The 18,771-nt window shown below is 39.2% G+C and overlaps 1 protein-coding gene across 3 annotated transcripts in view; it reads right to left on the reverse strand.

Moving 5' to 3' along the window:
• Positions 1–703: 703 nt before the first annotated feature.
• Positions 704–18,771, reverse strand: part of ARMC1 (armadillo repeat containing 1) — a 48,183-nt gene continuing 30,115 nt past the window's right edge. For all 3 annotated transcript variants that reach the window (XM_039464920.2, XM_039464921.2, XM_074386701.1), the window contains one exon: positions 704–18,143. In XM_039464920.2, the coding sequence (XP_039320854.1) occupies positions 17,952–18,143 (192 nt within the window). In that variant the 3' untranslated portion in view covers positions 704–17,951. The remainder of the gene's footprint in view (positions 18,144–18,771) is intronic.

Consider the following 18,771-nt stretch of genomic DNA (forward strand, 5'->3'; position numbering starts at 1 on the left):
ATGGGAATCCCAACTTATGGTCAGTTGATCAGAAATACAGGCTAAAACCTGGGACTTACAAAAGTATCTAATGTTGGGGCAGTTTTGTGGGCTTGAGCCTTAACCTGTGGGATCCAACAGGTATAGTGTCAGAACTGAATTAAATTACAGGATGCCAAGTTGGTGTCCACTGGAGAACTGGTTATTGGTGGGAAGAAATCCCCATACGTTTTGGTGAGCAAAGGTGAAGTGGTGAGTGGTGTTCCTATGTCTCACACACAGCCACACTTAATTGTTTACATATTGTCTGTGACTGCTTTCTCAGTAAAACTGCAGAACTGAGTAGTTGCAGTAAACTTTACAGCCTGCAAAGCCTTTCTTGGTCTTTACAGAAAAAGTGTGCTGATCCCTGCTCCAGAGCATTATCTTTTAGTCCACAGCCAGACCTGTCAACATAGCCTCCTGGAATGGACAATTACAGATGGTAACTCTATTAAGACTGCTGAAATGACTAGGGCTTAGTTTGTTAATTTTATAAATGACTTTATATAAGTCATTTATAGTTGCATGTAATTTTTTTAAATGTTTGCACAAAACCCTGCTTTATATTCAGATCACTATTTTAACTCTCTTAAATGAAAAGTTTTTTTTAAGAGGTAGCCACACACCTTGGAAGAGAAAGAGCTTTCATGATTGTCTGTGTTAACTGGTAACAAAGGAAAACTGGAAGGATGCAGCATTTATTATAGTGGTTGCATCTCATAGAGTTGTACACACAAGAAAAAAATCTCTTGGAGTCCAAATTATGCTTGGAAATCTAAGTCACCTTTAAAATACAGTATACAACATTTACAGACTATGTTGGAGGCAGATTCTCAATATGTCCAACACAGCCAGTTTTTCTTTCAGTGTTCAAACAGATGGCTCATTCTTTGGGTGAGCACCAGATGAAGTAGTTGGCTTGAATTTGAGGCCATCTTGTATAAAAAATACTTATCTTTAAACACTAGAATCACACTCTGCACAGTGAGAAGCTCACACTGCAAGCCACAAAGAATTTATGACCAATTGAGGGAACAGCAGATTAATGCCTCCCTTTTAACACTTATGCTGGGGAATACTCTTCAGAGAGAGAGGCAGGCAGATGTGACTACCCAACTTAAAGTCTCAACCTTTCCCTCTCTCTCTGGCCCAGCACATATAATTGTATTCCAAAAGCTCAAATGTGCCTCAGATGGAACTACACCATGATCATAAAGAAACTAATAACACAATAAAGATCTTAAAATAATTTCTTATATTCCATTCCTAACCATTCTGTCATTTACATGCTCAGCTTACAAATAAAAGATAAGCCCTGGCAAATTTATAAGCAAAAATATTTATTTTTAAGATATGTCAGGACCAGAAGCAGTAGCTCAAGCCTGTAATCCCAATACTTTGGGAGCCCAAGACGGGCATATCACTGGAGTCCAGGAGTTCGAGATGAGCTTGAGCAATGTGGTGAAACTCTGTCACTAGAAAAAATACAAAAATTAACCAGCTACTTGGGAGGCGGAGATAGGAGGATCACTTGAGCCCGGGAGGCACAGGCTGCAATGAGCCAAGATAGCACCACTGCATGCCAGTCTAGGCAAACGGAGCCAGACACCATCTCAAAAAAAAAAAAAGAGAGATAAAATTTTATAAGCAACTTTCAAATCTATAGGTGAAATTGAAACTATTCCTTATAGAGCACACAGGCACAGAATCTTTGTTTTATATAAGCTTGTATTGAAAATAAACCGATATTCATTACACTTACGTATTTGATAGTTGCAAATTATAATGTACATTATAGATACTTGCATCTATGTATGCACATAAACTGGCTATATTTTAATAATGAGATTGCCTCCGTAGAATAAATGACACAATAAATGTTCAACTATTTTGAATGGTTGCTATTTCCATTTTACGGTCAGTAATATGTCTTCATTGTTTTGAAAATGTAGGCATCTGAAATTAAGTAGTCAACAGCATTCATCTGTAGTAAGTACTAAGTATGTTATACACGAATAAAACCACTTATAAAAGCATCTTATGCATTCCTTTGAAACAGGTGAAAAATAACAGACATAACTTGCTTTAAAAAGTCATAAACAGCTGCTTTTCTGCTGATAACAATTTTGCTTTTAGCATTTCAGATCAATGTTTTTCATTTGGAGAATTTACAAATATACATTTAACCAATATTTACAGACCAACATAATTCCGTTTACATAATAAGTTGTAATTTGTAAGATACCAAGTAACAATGCAAAGGTATCAATGGCTTCTTCATCCTAAAACATTTATATTTATGCCTTTTGATTAGTTGCTAGTTATAAACCTTTTATATTCATTTCAGTTACTCAAACTTAAGCAGCTTGTCTTGAGAAAACTTTGAAATATATTCTTGCCTTTTTACTCTGATGATGGTTTAGATTCCGGCTATCTGGAGAATCTAACAGTTTTTGGATATATGTGTTGCTAAACTACCCATTTTAAAATGACACTAGTTGGGCTAAAATAGAGTTTCCAGGTTAAGAAACTTCAAATCTATGGTCCAAGTGCAGTGGTGTTTACACCTCAAAACCAGTTACAGATTTTTTTGTTCCTCCCTCACTCCTACTGCTTCACTTGATTAGACTTAAAAAGAAAAAAAAAGGAAAGATTGAAAGAAATTTCAAATCTAGGAAGAATATGTGTCACCAAATAGCTGATCAGCCATAAACACAAGGGTAAAATGAGCACATTAAAAGCCACACAAAGCCTAGTACATAATGAAATAATAAAGATATCCAAGTTTTTGTTCTAATTCATGATTTGTGTAGTTTCTGAAACCAGCTAGCTGGAAGGAGCTTCACTAAACTGAGCAAAAACTTAAGGTAACAGATCTCAGAAGATCTTTAAATCTTAGATGTGCACTGCACGTTAACACAAAGTTGAAAAGAATACAAAAATAAAATAAAATAAAATAAAAATCTTAGATGTGCAAGAATTAAGTCATGCTTTTCAACCTGGGCTGCATATTAGCATAACCACAACATGGTTACAAAACACCCAAACCCTTGCCCCATCCTTAGAAACTCTGGTTCAACTGTCTGCAGTGGGAACACAGACTGCTGTGTTTATTGAAAACATGTTAGCCAGGTGTGTTGGCTCATGTTTGTAATCCCAGCACTTTTGGAGGCCAAGGCAGAAGGATTGCTTGAGACCAGGAGTTTGAGACTAGCCTGGACAATATAGTGAGACCCTATCTCACTACATACTAACACAAAAGTTAGCCAGGCATAGCAGTTTGCATCTATAGTTGTAGCCACTCAGGAGGCTGAGGCAAGAGGATTGCTTGAGCCCAGGAGGTTGAGGTTACAGTAAGCCATGATAGTGCCACTGCACTCTAGCCTAGGTGACGAAGACAGACCCTGTTTCAAAAAAAAAAAAAAAAAAAACGAAAAACAAACAAACAAAAAAAATTTAGGAAATTCTAATGTATCAACAGGGCTGAGAGTCACTGAGCTAGATGAAAGGATTAAATGAAAAGGTAAGAGAAAGGCCAGGCATGGTGGCTCACACCTGTAATCCCAGCACTTTGGGAGGCCGAGGTGGCGGATCACTTGAGGTCAGGAGTTCAAGGCCAGACTGGCCAACACGGTGAAACCCATCTCTACTAAAAATACAAAAATAGGCTGGGTGTGGTAGCATACACCTGTAATCCCAGCTACTCGGGAGGCTAAGGTGGGAGAAACGCTTGAACCCAGGAGGTGGAAGTTACAGTGAGCTGAGATCACACCACTGCACTCCAGCCTGGGCAGCAGAGCGAGAGCCTGTCTCAAAAATAAAAAATAAATAATAAATAATAAAAAAATAAATAAATAAATAAAAATAAAAAATAAAAAATAAAAAAACCAGTCAGGCATGGTGGCACATGCCTGTAATCCTAGCTACTCAGGAGGCTGAGGCAAGAGAATCACTTAAACCTGGGAGGCAGAGGTTGCAGTGAGCCGATATTGCGCCATTGTACTCCAGCCTCGGTGACAGAAGGAGACTCTGTTTAAAAAAAAAAAAGCTGAAGATCTGTCATGGAAATTACCTCATTCATGCTAATATAAAAAAATAACATTAGTGACTAAATTATTAAGAATGAGCACATTCTCACTGTGCATAATTTTTTTTTTTTTTGAGATGGAGTTTCGCTCTTGTTGCCCAGGCTGGAGTTCAATGGCACAATCTAGGCTCACTGCAATCTCTGCCTCCCAGATTCAAGTGATTCTCCCGTCTCAGCCTCCTAAGTAGCTGGGATTACAGGCGTGTGCCACCATGCCCAGCTAATTTTGTATTTTAAAAGACAGGGGTTTCACCATGCTGGTCTCAAACTCCTGACCTGAAGTGATCCACCCACCTCAGCCTCAAAGTGCTGGGATTACAGATGTGAGCCACCGTGTCCAACTTCATTGTGCTTAATTTTAAAGACCCTTAAAATAAAACCAATTTAACTTTCCTTCTTAATCTCCTAGGAATTTGAGAATAGTGATATAAGAAATTCACTAATTAACTGAAGAAGCCAAGAAGTTTCCTAACAGGTCAATCTAGAAAGTCTTCTTTCAGCTTTAGGGAGGGACCCAGAGGAGTTCATCTGTCAAAGGCCAGATCTTCTACCTCTACTCAGGATTCCACTTGCTTCTGAACCTCGTTCTACATTAATTAAAAATTTCTTCCTATACCTGATCTATCTCCTGGATCCATCCTACCAGCACTTAAATACTTGTCTCTCCCCCATCTTAAAACATGCATCCCTGGACTCCCTATCGGTATCCTTCCCCACAATCCTATCCTAACAGTGTCTCCTTGCTCAGTGCGCAACAAGACCATCAGCACAGCTACTGAGAATCTTGGGAGTCTTGCCTCAAAACAAATCATCACACTCTTCTGTGATTCTGCCTTAAAATATATTCTCCCAAACATGTTACCTCTCTCCAAGTCCACTGCTACTTACCCAAGTCCGATCCAGCATTGCCCCTGCAGTCTATGTGTTAGTAAAAGCCTGTAACTCTGTAGCATCATATCCACTTTTCTCCTCTCGAATCCACTCTCCACACTGTAGCCTGACTAGTCTCATCTTAGGTGAGTACCGAACCATGCTCCATGTTTTCCATATGGGATGTCCACTTTTTTTTCAAATGGAGCTCACAGGATTGTTGCGAAGATCAAATACTAGACAAAACCACTTAACTGCAAAGCATAATACGTGGCAGCTCTTATTAGTTTAACATCCAAATATTTAATACCAATTGAACTACTGACATTAGAAGAAGAAATACTATAATATTCAGGAACTCAAATAGCCTGCAAAGTCTTTTTCAATCTGCCCTCCGCCACCATTTCAATATCATCTTAGATTTGATCCACCAGCCTCACTCAAAGCCGTCACAATGGGAGGCCCTTTGCCTGGAATGCTCTCCCTGCTCCACTTGGCCAACTAACTCCTGCTCATCTTTCAAGTTCTAACCTAAACCATAATTTCTCCAGAAAGTCTATCCTGACTCTCCCACTGCACAACCCCACAAACACTAGGTCTTCCAAACCTACTGTGCAACTTCCTGGAACAACACATTTGTGGTAACCTGTTCTAAGACCTTCCTTCCCATAAGACTATGAATCCTGTGAAGATCCTGTCTGTAATTCCACTTAGTAGCACCATGAATAGAACAATATAGGTTTTCAAATATTTGATAACTGACTTTAAAGACATAACTAAAAAAACCCAACCACCCTTTAAGTGCTATACTCAAGAAGCCTGTGACTCCCTTTAGCATGAGTTGGTAATTGTTGGTGTTTCTCTTTTTCTGTGTCTTCCCTAAGTTTCACCAACCAGAAAGGCCATACCATATAGAGTAAAAAAGTACCTACATTTTTTATTTCTAATAAAACTTTTGTGGAGGTGATAAGAGATCCCTTGGACTTTTTTTTTTTTTTTTTTTTTTTTGAGACCGAGTTTCACTCTTGTCACCCAGGTTGGACTGCAGTGGCCTGATGGCTCACTGCAACCTCTGTCTCCTGGGTTCAGTCAATTCTCCTGCCTCAGCCTCCCAAGTAGCTGGGATTATAGGCGCCCACCATACTAATTAGACACCCAGCTAATTTCTATATTTTTAGTAGAGATGCGGTTTTATCATGTTGGCCAGGTTGGTCTCAAACTCCTGAACTCAAGTGATCCACCCGCCTTGGCCGTTCAAAGTGCTGGGATTACAGGCATGAGCCACCATGCCCAGCCCTTGGTCTATCTTATTATAACCTTGGGAAACTTTACAGTGAAGGAAAAATGTTGATTTGCTTTCTCATCTTAGATTACAACTAATATATCAAGATCTCAATTTTTCTTTAACTCATTATCTTACAGTTACCTGTACTTGTTATTTACCATTGAATCACAGGATGAGAAAAAATTCCTGTAGATTTCCATCTCCAAGAGTTTAACTATATATACTACTTGCATTAAAAGTTAAATAATTTAAGGGCCAGGAGCAGTAATACCAACACTTTGGAAGGCTGAGGTGGTTGGATCACCTGAGCTCAGGAGTTTGAGACCAGTGTGGCCAACATGGCAAAACTCTGTCTCTACTAAAAATATAAAAATTACCTGGGCGTGGTGGCAGGTGCCAGATACTTGGGAGGCTGAGGCAGGAGAATAGCTTGAACCTGGGAGGCAGATGTTGCAGTGAGCCAAGATCATGCCACTGCACTCCACCCTGAGTGACAAGAGCAAAACTCCATCTCAAAAAAAAAAAAAAAAAAAGGCTGGGCACAGTGGCTCATGTCTTTAATCCTAGAACTTTGGGAGGCTGAGACAGGTGGATCATCTGAGATTGGAAGCGGAAGTTCCAGACCAGCCTGACCAACATGGTGAAAACCCATCTTTACTAAAAATACAAAATTAGCCAGGTGTGGTGACACATGCCTGTAATCCCAACTACTCCAGAGGCTGAGGCCGGAGAATCGCTTGAAGCTGGGAGGTGGAGGTTGCAGTGAGCAGAGACTGTGTGATTGCATTCCAGCCTGGGCAACACTCCATCTCAAAAAAATGTTAAATAAGAGATCAGTAGTCCTTATATCAAGCACTATATAAATACCTTCACCCAGAAGCATGTTTATACATTGTTTCCTACCCTTAAGCTAGTTTTCTACTGAATTTAATTAACTTAAACTAGTCTTCCCATCTCAATTGGCTCAGAAACGCTTGGTTTTCTTCCCACTAAGTATGTGTTGCTTTCATTCTGGTAAGTGGCATGTGAATTTTTTAAAACAGACCTTAAGTTGTCTGAAGGAACTTCACATAGTAAGAAGTAAAATCAAAAATAAAAGTGTATATACCCATAATACTCATATAATCAAAAGTTTATTGTGTATACAGCTTTATTTTTACAAATTTTCCTAAAGGGGTATACTTTTTCTCTGAGCTTCTGCACTAAGAGGTGATGACTCATTTTTCCCTTAAAGTTTATTTCTAAAAACTGAGTCCTGGCCGGGCGCAGTGGCTCACACCTGTAATCCCAGAACTTTGGGAGGCCGAGGCGGGTGGATCACGAGGTCAAGAAATCGAGACCATCCTGGTCAACATGGTGAAACCCCGTCTCTACTAGAAAAATACAAAAAATTAGCTGGGCATGGTGGTGCATGCCTGTAATCCCAGCTACTCAGGAGGCTGAGGCAGGAGAATTGCCTGAACCCAGGAGGTGGAGGTTGCGGTGAGCTGAGATCGCGCCATTGCACTCCAGCCTGGGTAACAAGAGCGAAACTCCGTCTCAAAAAAAATAAATAAATAAATAAATAACTGAGTCCTAGGCCCAGCTCAGTGGCTCACGCCTGTAATCCCAGCACTTTGGGAGGCTGAGGAGGGCGGATCACGAGGTTAGGGGTTCAAGACCAGCCTGACTAACGTGGTAAAACCCTGCCTCTACTAAAAATACAAAAATTAGCCAGGTGTGGTGGCATGTGCCTACAATCCCAACTATTCAGAAGGCTGAGGCAGGAGAATCATGTGAACCCGGGAGGCAGAGGTTGCAGTGAGCCACAACTGGACCACTGCACTCCAGCGTCAGTGACAGACTGAGGCTCCATCTCAAAAAAAAAAAAAAAAAACCTGAGTCCCGCCTGCTGGCTCAGCTCTTTCTCAGTCTGCCTTAGGGTTTCATCCACACTGGCGTTAACTCTGTTTTAAGGTAGGTAAAACTGATTTTTCCATGTATTTCTTTTATTTTTCCATCTTCTTTTATTCCCTACTATCATCTTCAATTAATTCTACGTCACTTTCTTACCTATCAGTTTTCTAATTCATTTCTCAAGTAAAATTTCTCCTTTCAACCAATCTTAAAAATCTTAAAAAAGTGCATTTTCCATTGCCCAATTTTGCTCTTTCTGCATAACTGGAATATTTCTATTTGCTATAGATCACACACAGAGCATTAATGTTAATGTGTTTTAATGTACTATCTTCCATCTGAAATAATTAAACATGAGAAAAATAGTACTTACACAACTTATCAGATTCAACGCCTTACCAGAAGGGAATTGGTTAGAAAAGGACTTCAGAGTCAGTAAGGGCCAGAAAAAACCTCAGGATGCAGGTGGGTCCTGAATCTACCAGCCAAGAAAGGCTTGAGGGTTAGGCTTCAATTTGGCTTGATAAGGAAGGAGGCAGTGCAAAAGGGAAAGCACAAGCTTTTAAAGTGGTCTCTGCTGTCAAAATCTACATCATGAACTCATTAAGGAATGAAGACACAAATGGCACAAAACCCATGACTAAATATACAGCAGACTGCTTGAGTGCTGAAAAAGTTTGAACAATTTGAACAACTGGAAAATGGATCAGCAAGAACCAAAACAAACATGGACAGCTTCATGAAATAGCCAGTTCTTAAAGAACAGACGGAACAGGAGTTGAGTTGAGAGGAGAATGAGTCAATTTCCAAGCACACAATGCATTTACTTAAGTCTAAAGATGTCAAATGTCAATGTAAACAAAAATAAGAGTGTCAGGTCAATTTATAGGAAAGCAAGGCAGGTTATGAAGAATTCTGAAAACATAAGAATTTAGATTTAACTCATTAAATGCTTATGAGCAGAAGAGTAGAAAAAATCGAATAGCTGATGTTGCAAAATGCTGAACAATGTAGAAAAGAATACAAAAAAATAATAAAAGTCTTTAATGTGCAAGAACTAAGTCATGCTTCTCAACCTGGGCTCACTCTCATTCATAGCAATTATTTTGGCAACAGACTAAAAGGCCACTAAGAAGGACCTCTGAGATTTAAATACCAGCCCTGCCACTGATTAGTTTTTTAGTGTATTTAAGTCCAGTTACTTTATTTCAGATGAGATTGGGCACATTCAGGTTAATATGGCCATAGACCAGTTATTTTATTTCTAAGCTTTAGTTTACTCTGTAAAATTGATGAGAAACCAGCTCACTGGACCACAGTGATAATTAAATGAGGTAACACAAGTAAAGGTCCAATAGAAAGTGTGGGATATAAGTGTTCAAGTAGTGTTAGAAGTTATTAAGGCTGGGCACAGTGGCTTGTAACTATAATCCCAGCACTTTGAGAGTCCAAGGCGGGTGGATCACCTGAGGTCAGGAATTTGAGACCAGCCTGGCCAACATGGCAAAACCCATGTCTACTAAAACTAGAAAAATTAGTCGGGTGTGGTGCCATGGGCCTATAATCCCAGCAACTCAGGAGACTGAGGCAGGAGAATCACTTGAAATGGGGAGGCAGAGGTTGCAATGAGCCGAGAACACACCGCTGTACTCCAGCCTGGAAGACAAAGCAAGACTCTGCCTCAAAAAAGAAAAAAAAAAGTTATTAAGGACAGGGATGGTGGCTCACACCTGTAATGCCAGCACTTTGGGAGGCCAAGGTGGGGGATTATGAGGTCAGGAGTTCAAGACCAGCCTGGCCAATATGGTGAAACCCCACCTCTACTAAAAATACAAAAATTAGCTGGGTGTGGTGGTGGGCATCTGTAATCACAGCTACTTGGGAGGCTGAGGTAGATAACTGCTTGAACCCGGGAGGCAGAGGTTGCAGTGAGCTGAGATCACACCACTGCACTCCACCCTGGGCAACAGAGTGAGACTCCGTCTCAAAAAATAGTAACTAAAAATTTTTAAATATCCAGGCATGGTGTTATGTGCCTATAGTCTCAGCTACTTGGGAGGCTGAGGCAGAAGGATTGCTTGAGCCTGACAGGCAGACGTTGCTATGACATATGAATGCACTACTATACTCCAACCTTGATGATAGAGCAGGACACTACCTCAGAAAAAAAAAAAATTAAGACAGTGGCAATAATGCAGATGTGCAGATGTCCAATTAAGGTTCAAATAAGAGCAGTAGACCAGAACACCAAATACGTATCCCTTCAACATAGAAATACTACTGTAATTGTCAAAAGAAACACTTCTACCTCTTTCAGATCTCAATAAGAAATATACTTAGGGAAAGTAAAGGACCATAACTACAGGTCCCAAACAAGAGTAAGTACCACAGCAGTTAAGAAGGAATCATGGGGTGAATGATTAGAGTTATGCATTTGTATAGGAAGCAGTAGGAAATACTATTACATGATGTGCAAGTTGCAAATGTATTTGCATAAAAAAAATGAGAAAATATCTTTAGTTTGTTAAACAGCTTCTCTAAATTGGTAAGAAAGACCAATCCCTCCTCACCCCCCAAAATGAGAAAACAGTGTTCACAAGAAGACAAATATCCAAACAGCCAGAAATATATAACACATAATTATGTGTGTGTGTGTGTGTGTGTGTGTGTATATATATATATATATATATGTGTGTATATATATATATATATATATATATATATATATATATATGTATGTATATATATATAGGCTCTCTCTCATTTATAAGAGATGTCCTTTGTTTTTTTTTTTTTTAAAGATGGCAAAGGGATGACCATGGGATAACACAGTGAGAAGCTGAGGGGAACCACTCTCACATCTAAGAAGGCAAGAACTATCAAAATTAAATACACAGCCTTTGGCCCATTTCCACATCTAGGAATCCATCCTACAGCTATACTTACATAGCACTATTTTTTTTAAGAGCAAAAATTACAAAGCACTAAATAAATAATGGAACATTAATAAAGTATAGCATAATACTGTGAAGATGACAGAAGGAAGCTGCTTTGTACATGAATATACAGTAACTTCTAAGATACACTTTAAGTGAAAAAAGTAGGTGCAGGATACCACACTATCACTTTGATGAGGAAAAAAATTTTTAAAGTTAGCAGATTTGTAGAATATCTCTGATATAAAATTAGGGCATATAAAATTAGTAAAAATGGCTGTCCTTGGTTAGATGAACCAATAACTGAGGTTCAAAAGAACATAACTGGAACTTTCTGCTGAGTGCCTTTATTTATTTATTTACTTATTTATTTTTGAGATGGAGTTTTGCTCTTGTAGCACAGGTTGGAATGCAGTGGTGCAACCTTGGCTCGCCACAACCTCCACCCCCATAGGTTCAAGCAATTCTCTTGCCTCAGCCTTCCAATAGCTGGGATTACTGGCATGTGCCACCATGCCCAGGTAATTTTGTATTTTTAGTAGAGACAGAGTTTTACCATGTTAGTCAGGCTGGTCTTGAACTCCTGACCTCAGGTGATTTGCCCACCTCAGTCTCCCAAAGTGCTGGAATTACAGGCGTGAGCCACCGCACCCAGCCCTGGACACCTGTTTTTACAAGATGGAGTCTTGCTATGTTGCCCAGGCTGAACTTGAACTCCTGTATTTAAGCAATCCTTCTGCTTCAGCCTTCCAAGTAGCTAAGACTACAGGTACATGCCACCACACCCAGTTCTGAATGCCTATCTTGAAAATGTTACTGATGTAAAAAAAATTCTAAAAAGATAAACGAGAATAAAATGAAACAAGATGTTCGCAGTTACCTAGACTATCTATGTTGTGGAATGACAGGTGGCTTGTGCATTTTTATCCGTTTCTGTAATATATTGAGCTTATTTTCATAATAAAATATTTTAAAGAAGATAAGAGTATAAAGGAGGAAATTCCTGAAAAGAATACAAAAAAGATCTAGAGGATAGGATGAATATGGAATATTTATGCTATAATAGGCAAGGCTAAATAAAGCAGACTGTTACTTACTTACAATGAGATCTACAACCGTGCCTTCCACAGTCTGAACTAATGCTTGCAGAACTGTGAAAGACTAGGCTGGTGACTAAACTCTCAGGGCATTTTTGATGCTGCACAAAGCAGTCTAAACTTCAGTTCACAGGCCTTTGACATTAGAGCTGAAAAGGATGAAAATACTATTAAGATTAAACTGATACATCAGAATGGGGCCATTCTAGGAAGAAGAGTAGCCTCCTTCTGGTTGACAGGCATATCTTATGTGGCTCTGGTAGTGTCTGAAAGGTCTGGAAGAGCCACAAAGTCCAGCAGCTATGCATTTTCAAAGCCAACCACCCATATGAAGACAACATGGTTTCCTTCAGACAGGTACTTTCAGTGTATTTTCCTGTGTTGTTGCCTGACTAGGCTTACTGCTTTCATGTACCTAACTCTTCTGGTCTCCAGACACTAAGTTTTTGACTGCTAACAGTACCTGAATTAAGTCACCAGACCAGATACAAGTCAAAGGGTCTGTATCTGAAACCCGCCTGGGGAACACGGTGAAAACCCGTCTGTACCAAAAAAAAAAAAAAAAATTAGCCAGCTGTGGTGGCAAGTGCCTGTAGTCCCAGCTACTAGGATGGCTGAGATGGGAAGACTGATTGAGCCTGGGAGATTGAGGCTACAGTGTGCTGAGCCTCACAATTTTGCAAGCAGTAGTTCAGATTATGGAAGGCACGGTTGTAAATCTCATTGTTAGGACTAGAAGGATGATGGTAAATCTGGAATCGTACAGCAGGGGAACACAAGATAAAGGGTACCTTCTAGGAATGTAGAGACTCAAGTGCCAGAATGACCAGATTTGAGTCCTGGCTTCCCCACTTACTAGGTCCATAACCTGGCACTAATGAGTTATTTAATCTCTGTCTCATTTTTCCCCATCTATAAAACTGTGATTTAAGGGTACCCACCTCATAGTTGTTTAGGGTTCAGTGAATAAATATTTGTAAAGCATTAGCATAGTGCCTGGCAGAGAATTCATTTAAAATTTATTGCATGCCTACCATGAGCTCAGTTCTAATAAAAATTAAAATTCAAAAAAATAAATAAATAAAAAACAAAAAAGAATTAAAATTCAGACTTTACATTTGATAGGTACTGACTGCAAAGGAAAAAAGAGCAATCAAAGTTGAAAGTACAGTGGAGATTTAGAAATTGTCTACAGAGGGCCGGGTGCGGTGGCTCAAACCTGTAATCCCAGCACTTTGGGAGGCCGAGGCGGGTGGATCACGAGGTCGACAGATCGAGACCATCCTGGTCAACATGGTGAAACCCCGTCTCTACTAAAAATACAAAAAATTAGCTGGGCATGGTGGCACGTGCCTGTAATCCCAGCTACTGAGGAGGCTGAGGCAAGAGAATTGCCTGAACCCAGGAGGTGGAGGTTGTGGTGAGCCAAGATTGCGCCATTGCACTCCAGCCTGGGTAACAAGAGCGAAACTCTGTCTCAAAAAAAAAAAAAAAAGAAAGAAAGAAATTGTCTACAGAAAGGTAATTAAAATCCTGACAATAGATCAATTATTCAAGAGAGAAAATTTAGATAAAAATCAAAGAGCAGATGACTAAGTCTCAAAAACAACAACAACAAAAAAAAACACCTCTCTGGATGTGGGAAGACAGGAAGATGAGAAGTCAGATAAATCATGACTAGAATAGTGTTATCACTTGAGGACCAGGCACAGTAGCACACATCTGTAATCCCAACACTCAGGGAGGCCAAGGAGGGTGAATCACTTGAGGTCAGGAGTTTGAGCCTGGCCAACATGATGAAACCCTGTCTCTACTGAAAATACAAAAATTAGCCAGGTGTGGTGGCAGGTGCCTGTAATCCCAGCTACTGGGAACTCTAAGGCATGAGAGTTGCTTCAACCCTAGAGGCGGAAAGTGAGCCAAGATCAAACCACTGCACTCCAGCCTGGACGATGAAGCAAGACTGTCTTCAAAAAAAAAAAAAAAAAATAGTGATATCACTTCAGAAACTTCCAGTAACAATAAATTCATTGCACACTGGTAAATTTTTAGGTTTTTTTGGAGTTGTTTTGTTTTGTTTTGAGACCGAGTTTCACTCTGTCACCCAGCCTGGAGTGCAGTGGCATGATTTCAGCTCACTGCAACCTCCACCTCCCAGGCTCAAGCAATTCTCCTGTCTCAGCCTCCTGAGTAGCTGGGACTACAGGTACCCGCCACCACACCCAGGTAATTTTTGTATTTTTAGTAGAGATGGGGTTTCACCATATTGGCCAGGCTGGTCTTGAACTCCTGATCTTGTGATCTGCCCATCTCGGCCTCCCAAAGTGCTGAGATTACAGGTGTGAGCCACTGTGCCTGGCTATATTTTTAGTTTTTAAAGCACTCATCAACTCACTAGAACCAATAATGGCCCCATGAGGCAGAGAAATCATCTCCATTTTACAACTGAAAAAAGTTTAGATATTAAAATATTGCCTAGGATCACACAGCTCATAAGTTATAAAATAGAACATCAAAACCACTATTTTATACATATCATATTCTCCTGTAAAAATTCTGTAAGAATCAGGATAATCCTAGCTTCATTCAATGGAGCACCTATTATGCCCAATCCCATTTTTAAAAAATAAAAACCAGCCAGGCATGGTGGCTCACGCCTGTAAAATCCAAGCACTTTGGAGGCCAAGGCGGACGGATCACCTGAGGTCAAGAGTTCAAGACCAACCTGACCAACATGGTGAAACCCTGTCTTGAAAATATAAAAAATTTAAAAAATTAAAAAATAAAAACCAAAGGACAAAATAAAGACATCTGGTTTTTTGTTTTGTTTTTTGAAACAGAGTCTTGCTGGACCAGGCTGGAGTGCAGTGGCACAATCTCAGCTCATTGCAGCCTCAACCAATCCTCCCACCTCAGCCTCCCTAGTAGCTGGCTGGGACTACACTTACCACTACAGCTAGCTAATTTTTTTTTTTTTTTTTTTTTTTTTTTACAGACGGGGTTTCACCATGTTCCCCAGGCTGGTCTCAAACTCTTGTGGTTCAAGCAATTCTCCCACCTTGCCTCCCAAAATGCCGGGAATACAGGTATGAGCCACTGCGCCTGGACAAAATTTGTTAATCGGTAAGTCAGAAATAAGCATAGACAGAAAAAATACATGACATTTTCCCTTTTGCACTACAAATATATTTGCTTTACTGATTTTTAAAAAAAACCTTTGCTCATTTCCCCTAAAAAATATCTGAGCATTTACTATAAGTTAGGTACAGCTACAATGTTAATGTGAAGACTCACATCATTATTGTACCTCATAAATGTGCAGAAATATTACGTGTCAATGAAAAACAAAACTTAAAAAAGAAAGATTCTCTTCTCAGAGAGCTTAGAAGAGAGACACAGGTAAATACGCAATTTTGATATGTGATAGATACTACAATGAGTACATGCACAGGAGCAGCGATCCAATCAGGGGAGAGGCAGGTATTATGTCGGGAAAAAGATGACTCGAAGATACAGGTGAATTAGGTAGCACAAATGCAGGGAACTGGGAAAGTGTACCAGGCAATGTGTGTACAAACAGGCTTAAGAGCAATCAACATAGGGAAACATCACACACCTCGGCCTGTCCAGGGGATGGGGGGAAGGGGAGGGAGAGCATTATGACAAATACCTAATGCATGAGGGGCTTAAAACCTAGATGACGGGTTGATAGGTGCAGCAAACCACCATGGCACATGTATACCTATGTAACAAACCTGCACGTTCTGCACTTGTATCCCAGAACTTAAAATTTAAAAATAAAAGGAGTAATCAGTAATGCTTACACCATATTTACATAATATCCAATCAATTTTAATTATGTTACCTTTTATTATTTTACAATGTATTTCAAAAAATGCTGTTACAGTTGCCTTAACTGCTCTGTATGATCTGGAATAAAAGAATACACTTCGAACACACAAATATCAAGCTGTAATACCTACTTGTCCTGAACCATTACTACCAAAGGGATGTCGTTTTTAAATAAGCAGATGTGTGGCAATGCAAAATAAAACACAAATTTGTTAGAACAGTAATCTTTGCTTTAATGGCTATAGAAAGAAGGTGGTTTTATTTTCTTTTTTCAACACATCTGGTTCTGGCAGCAAGTTATATTATGCATTTAGAGCAACAGGTGCCCTCAATGTTTTGGTTTCTTGTTTTTGTTTTTCAGTTTGTGCATGTCACTTGAATCAGAAACCAGACACATGAAAAAAATATCATCCTCAATACCCCCTATAACTCTCCCTTCAGAAGGTCACAATATTAGTGAACTCAAGACTCTCACTGGTGATGGTATTTTACAATGAAAACAAGAAAACCCTTTGGGGTCCAATTTTCACATTGCATTCTCCTAATAGTAAAATAGCAATTCTCCATGTTGATGAAAAGGAATTTCAATTTCTTCCCGCTTTCAGTCATATCAACATTAAAATGTATCTGGATTTAATTTCCAAAAAGAAAACTTTAGTTACCAAATATTTCAGAAATTTAATAAAGCATTACATACATGTAAATTAGCACTTATCTACCAAAAAAAAGTGTATGTATATGTATTTATTTATCTTACCTTCACTGAAGTTCTTTTTTTCTGGCTGGACATGAGAAACAGGATTAAGTGATCAATGCTGGTTTTATTTCTTCTTAAGCAATAATTTGGGTCTGTATCATTCAATGCAACTGCAGCACTTTCAAAATAAATTCACAAAAGGCAATACAAAGAAACACCTACTGAATAGGCTTCTGTCAAGCAATTCACGTCTTACAGTTAGACTCTAAAGTGGCGTTATGTTATTATAGGCATTTGATTTTTGTTGTTTTTTTTTTCCGTCTGTCAGTTCTTTACTACCATTATTTTTTTCTATCAGGAGATAACATATAATCACAAAGTAAGGCCTAGAGACCATTTACAGTTGTTTGCAATATCATGGTTGGACTTAACTCTCAAGAGCTGATATAAACCAAAGTGAAAAGAAGTCAGCTAGAACCACATTTAGTCACATTCAAATAGTCTCCAAAAACACTTTGCTAACATACATGTTTCCTTCTTCTTGACTGATTCTGTGTTAATTTTATTAAAATTATAATGAATAAGGCTGCAAAATCTTTGTAGAGTTGTTTTTCTAGGGGACTACCATGTTCAAATGAATGTTTTTAATTTGCAAAATGTCATTAGTAATGTCCTTTCTATAAATATGGTTGGCAAAATAAAAAGGCACAAAAGAGGGTAACAAGAAATGTTTTCAGCTTTCAATGAGGAGTACCAAAGCATGTAACTTTCATGAAGAAAAGCAGAGTAAAATATTCAGTAATTCATGCACAACTTGAGCTACAAGAAAACTTTTCTTCAGGTAGGTCCTGAGGCTTGAGGAGAAAATGAGTTTTCCTAATCACGTGCTTCATGTAAAATAAAATGTAAAGCTGCACACACACGTTTGGTTTCAACAGTGGACCCATGGTTTTTAAAATATGAGGCAATTAAATGAAGGAAAACAAAACCAAAATACTTTCATAAACAAAGCAACTCCATCCATAGCCACTGTCCTTTTTACCACTCAGTGGGGTAAAATGTCCAATGAAATGTAAAATGCAGCATACGCGATCATGTAATCTAAAAACCTTCCATGATAACTTGTTGCAAATTGCACTTGACAGTTCACCACAACAATGGAAAACTGGCCCCTTGTTGGTTCACACAGTCCTTGAGCCCCAAACTGAAGTCACCAATAAAATGATCTGGATAAAAAGTTTGCAGCTGTGCTCAGCCAGCTAGCTCCACCCTCTGGGTGTGAGCCCACCCGGGACACCGCTTTGTCCTGTTCCTTTGTGGGACTCTCATCCTCAGGCAGGTAGTCAGGTAGCTCTGTGTTCTGTTCTACTTCCACAGGAGTATCTTGGAATGGGACAAGCATCTGATACAGAAAATACATTAAGAGTCATTATAAAATCAACTTTACTCCCTACTCTAATTACCGTGGCTATTCTCAGGGTAACTCTTACGTGACAGTAGGCCCAACTGCTTAGCACTGTGTAAGTACAGAAAGGAGTAAGCAGAGTACATGAGAACTCAGAAGTTAATCTGCTGAAATTCTAGGAGTAAATGAGCAACCTCTGTCTGAGTAATCATGACTAAAGCAAGCATCTAGCCACTGCAGGCCACTGGAGAGCCATGGAACTCCCAACTATGAGCTGGAAACCCAAATGAGCTCAAGGAATAGATTTGTTTCTCCCATCACAAAGCTAGTGAAAAGAGTAGCAACAGACAAGGATTTTCACCCTATTTACTTGCCAAGTAGTTATACCTTGATTTTTTGGATTGTCAAGATTAGTTAAGGTTAGGAAGAAAGTATTTAAAGATAAATGCAAGGAAGCCACATATCCTTTATTTCCATATAAAATCAGCAAGAGCAGACTCTGATATCCACAAAAGATCTATTTCTAAAACAGTTAACTATTAACCAAGAAACAACACATCCTTACATACTTGGCACTATTTATTTAGAAATACTGGCAAACTGCTAGCCATAAAAAATAATCGAG

Source organism: Saimiri boliviensis, chromosome 15 (genome assembly GCF_048565385.1).
Source record: "Saimiri boliviensis isolate mSaiBol1 chromosome 15, mSaiBol1.pri, whole genome shotgun sequence".
In the NCBI taxonomy this organism is placed as follows: domain Eukaryota; kingdom Metazoa; phylum Chordata; class Mammalia; order Primates; family Cebidae; genus Saimiri; species Saimiri boliviensis.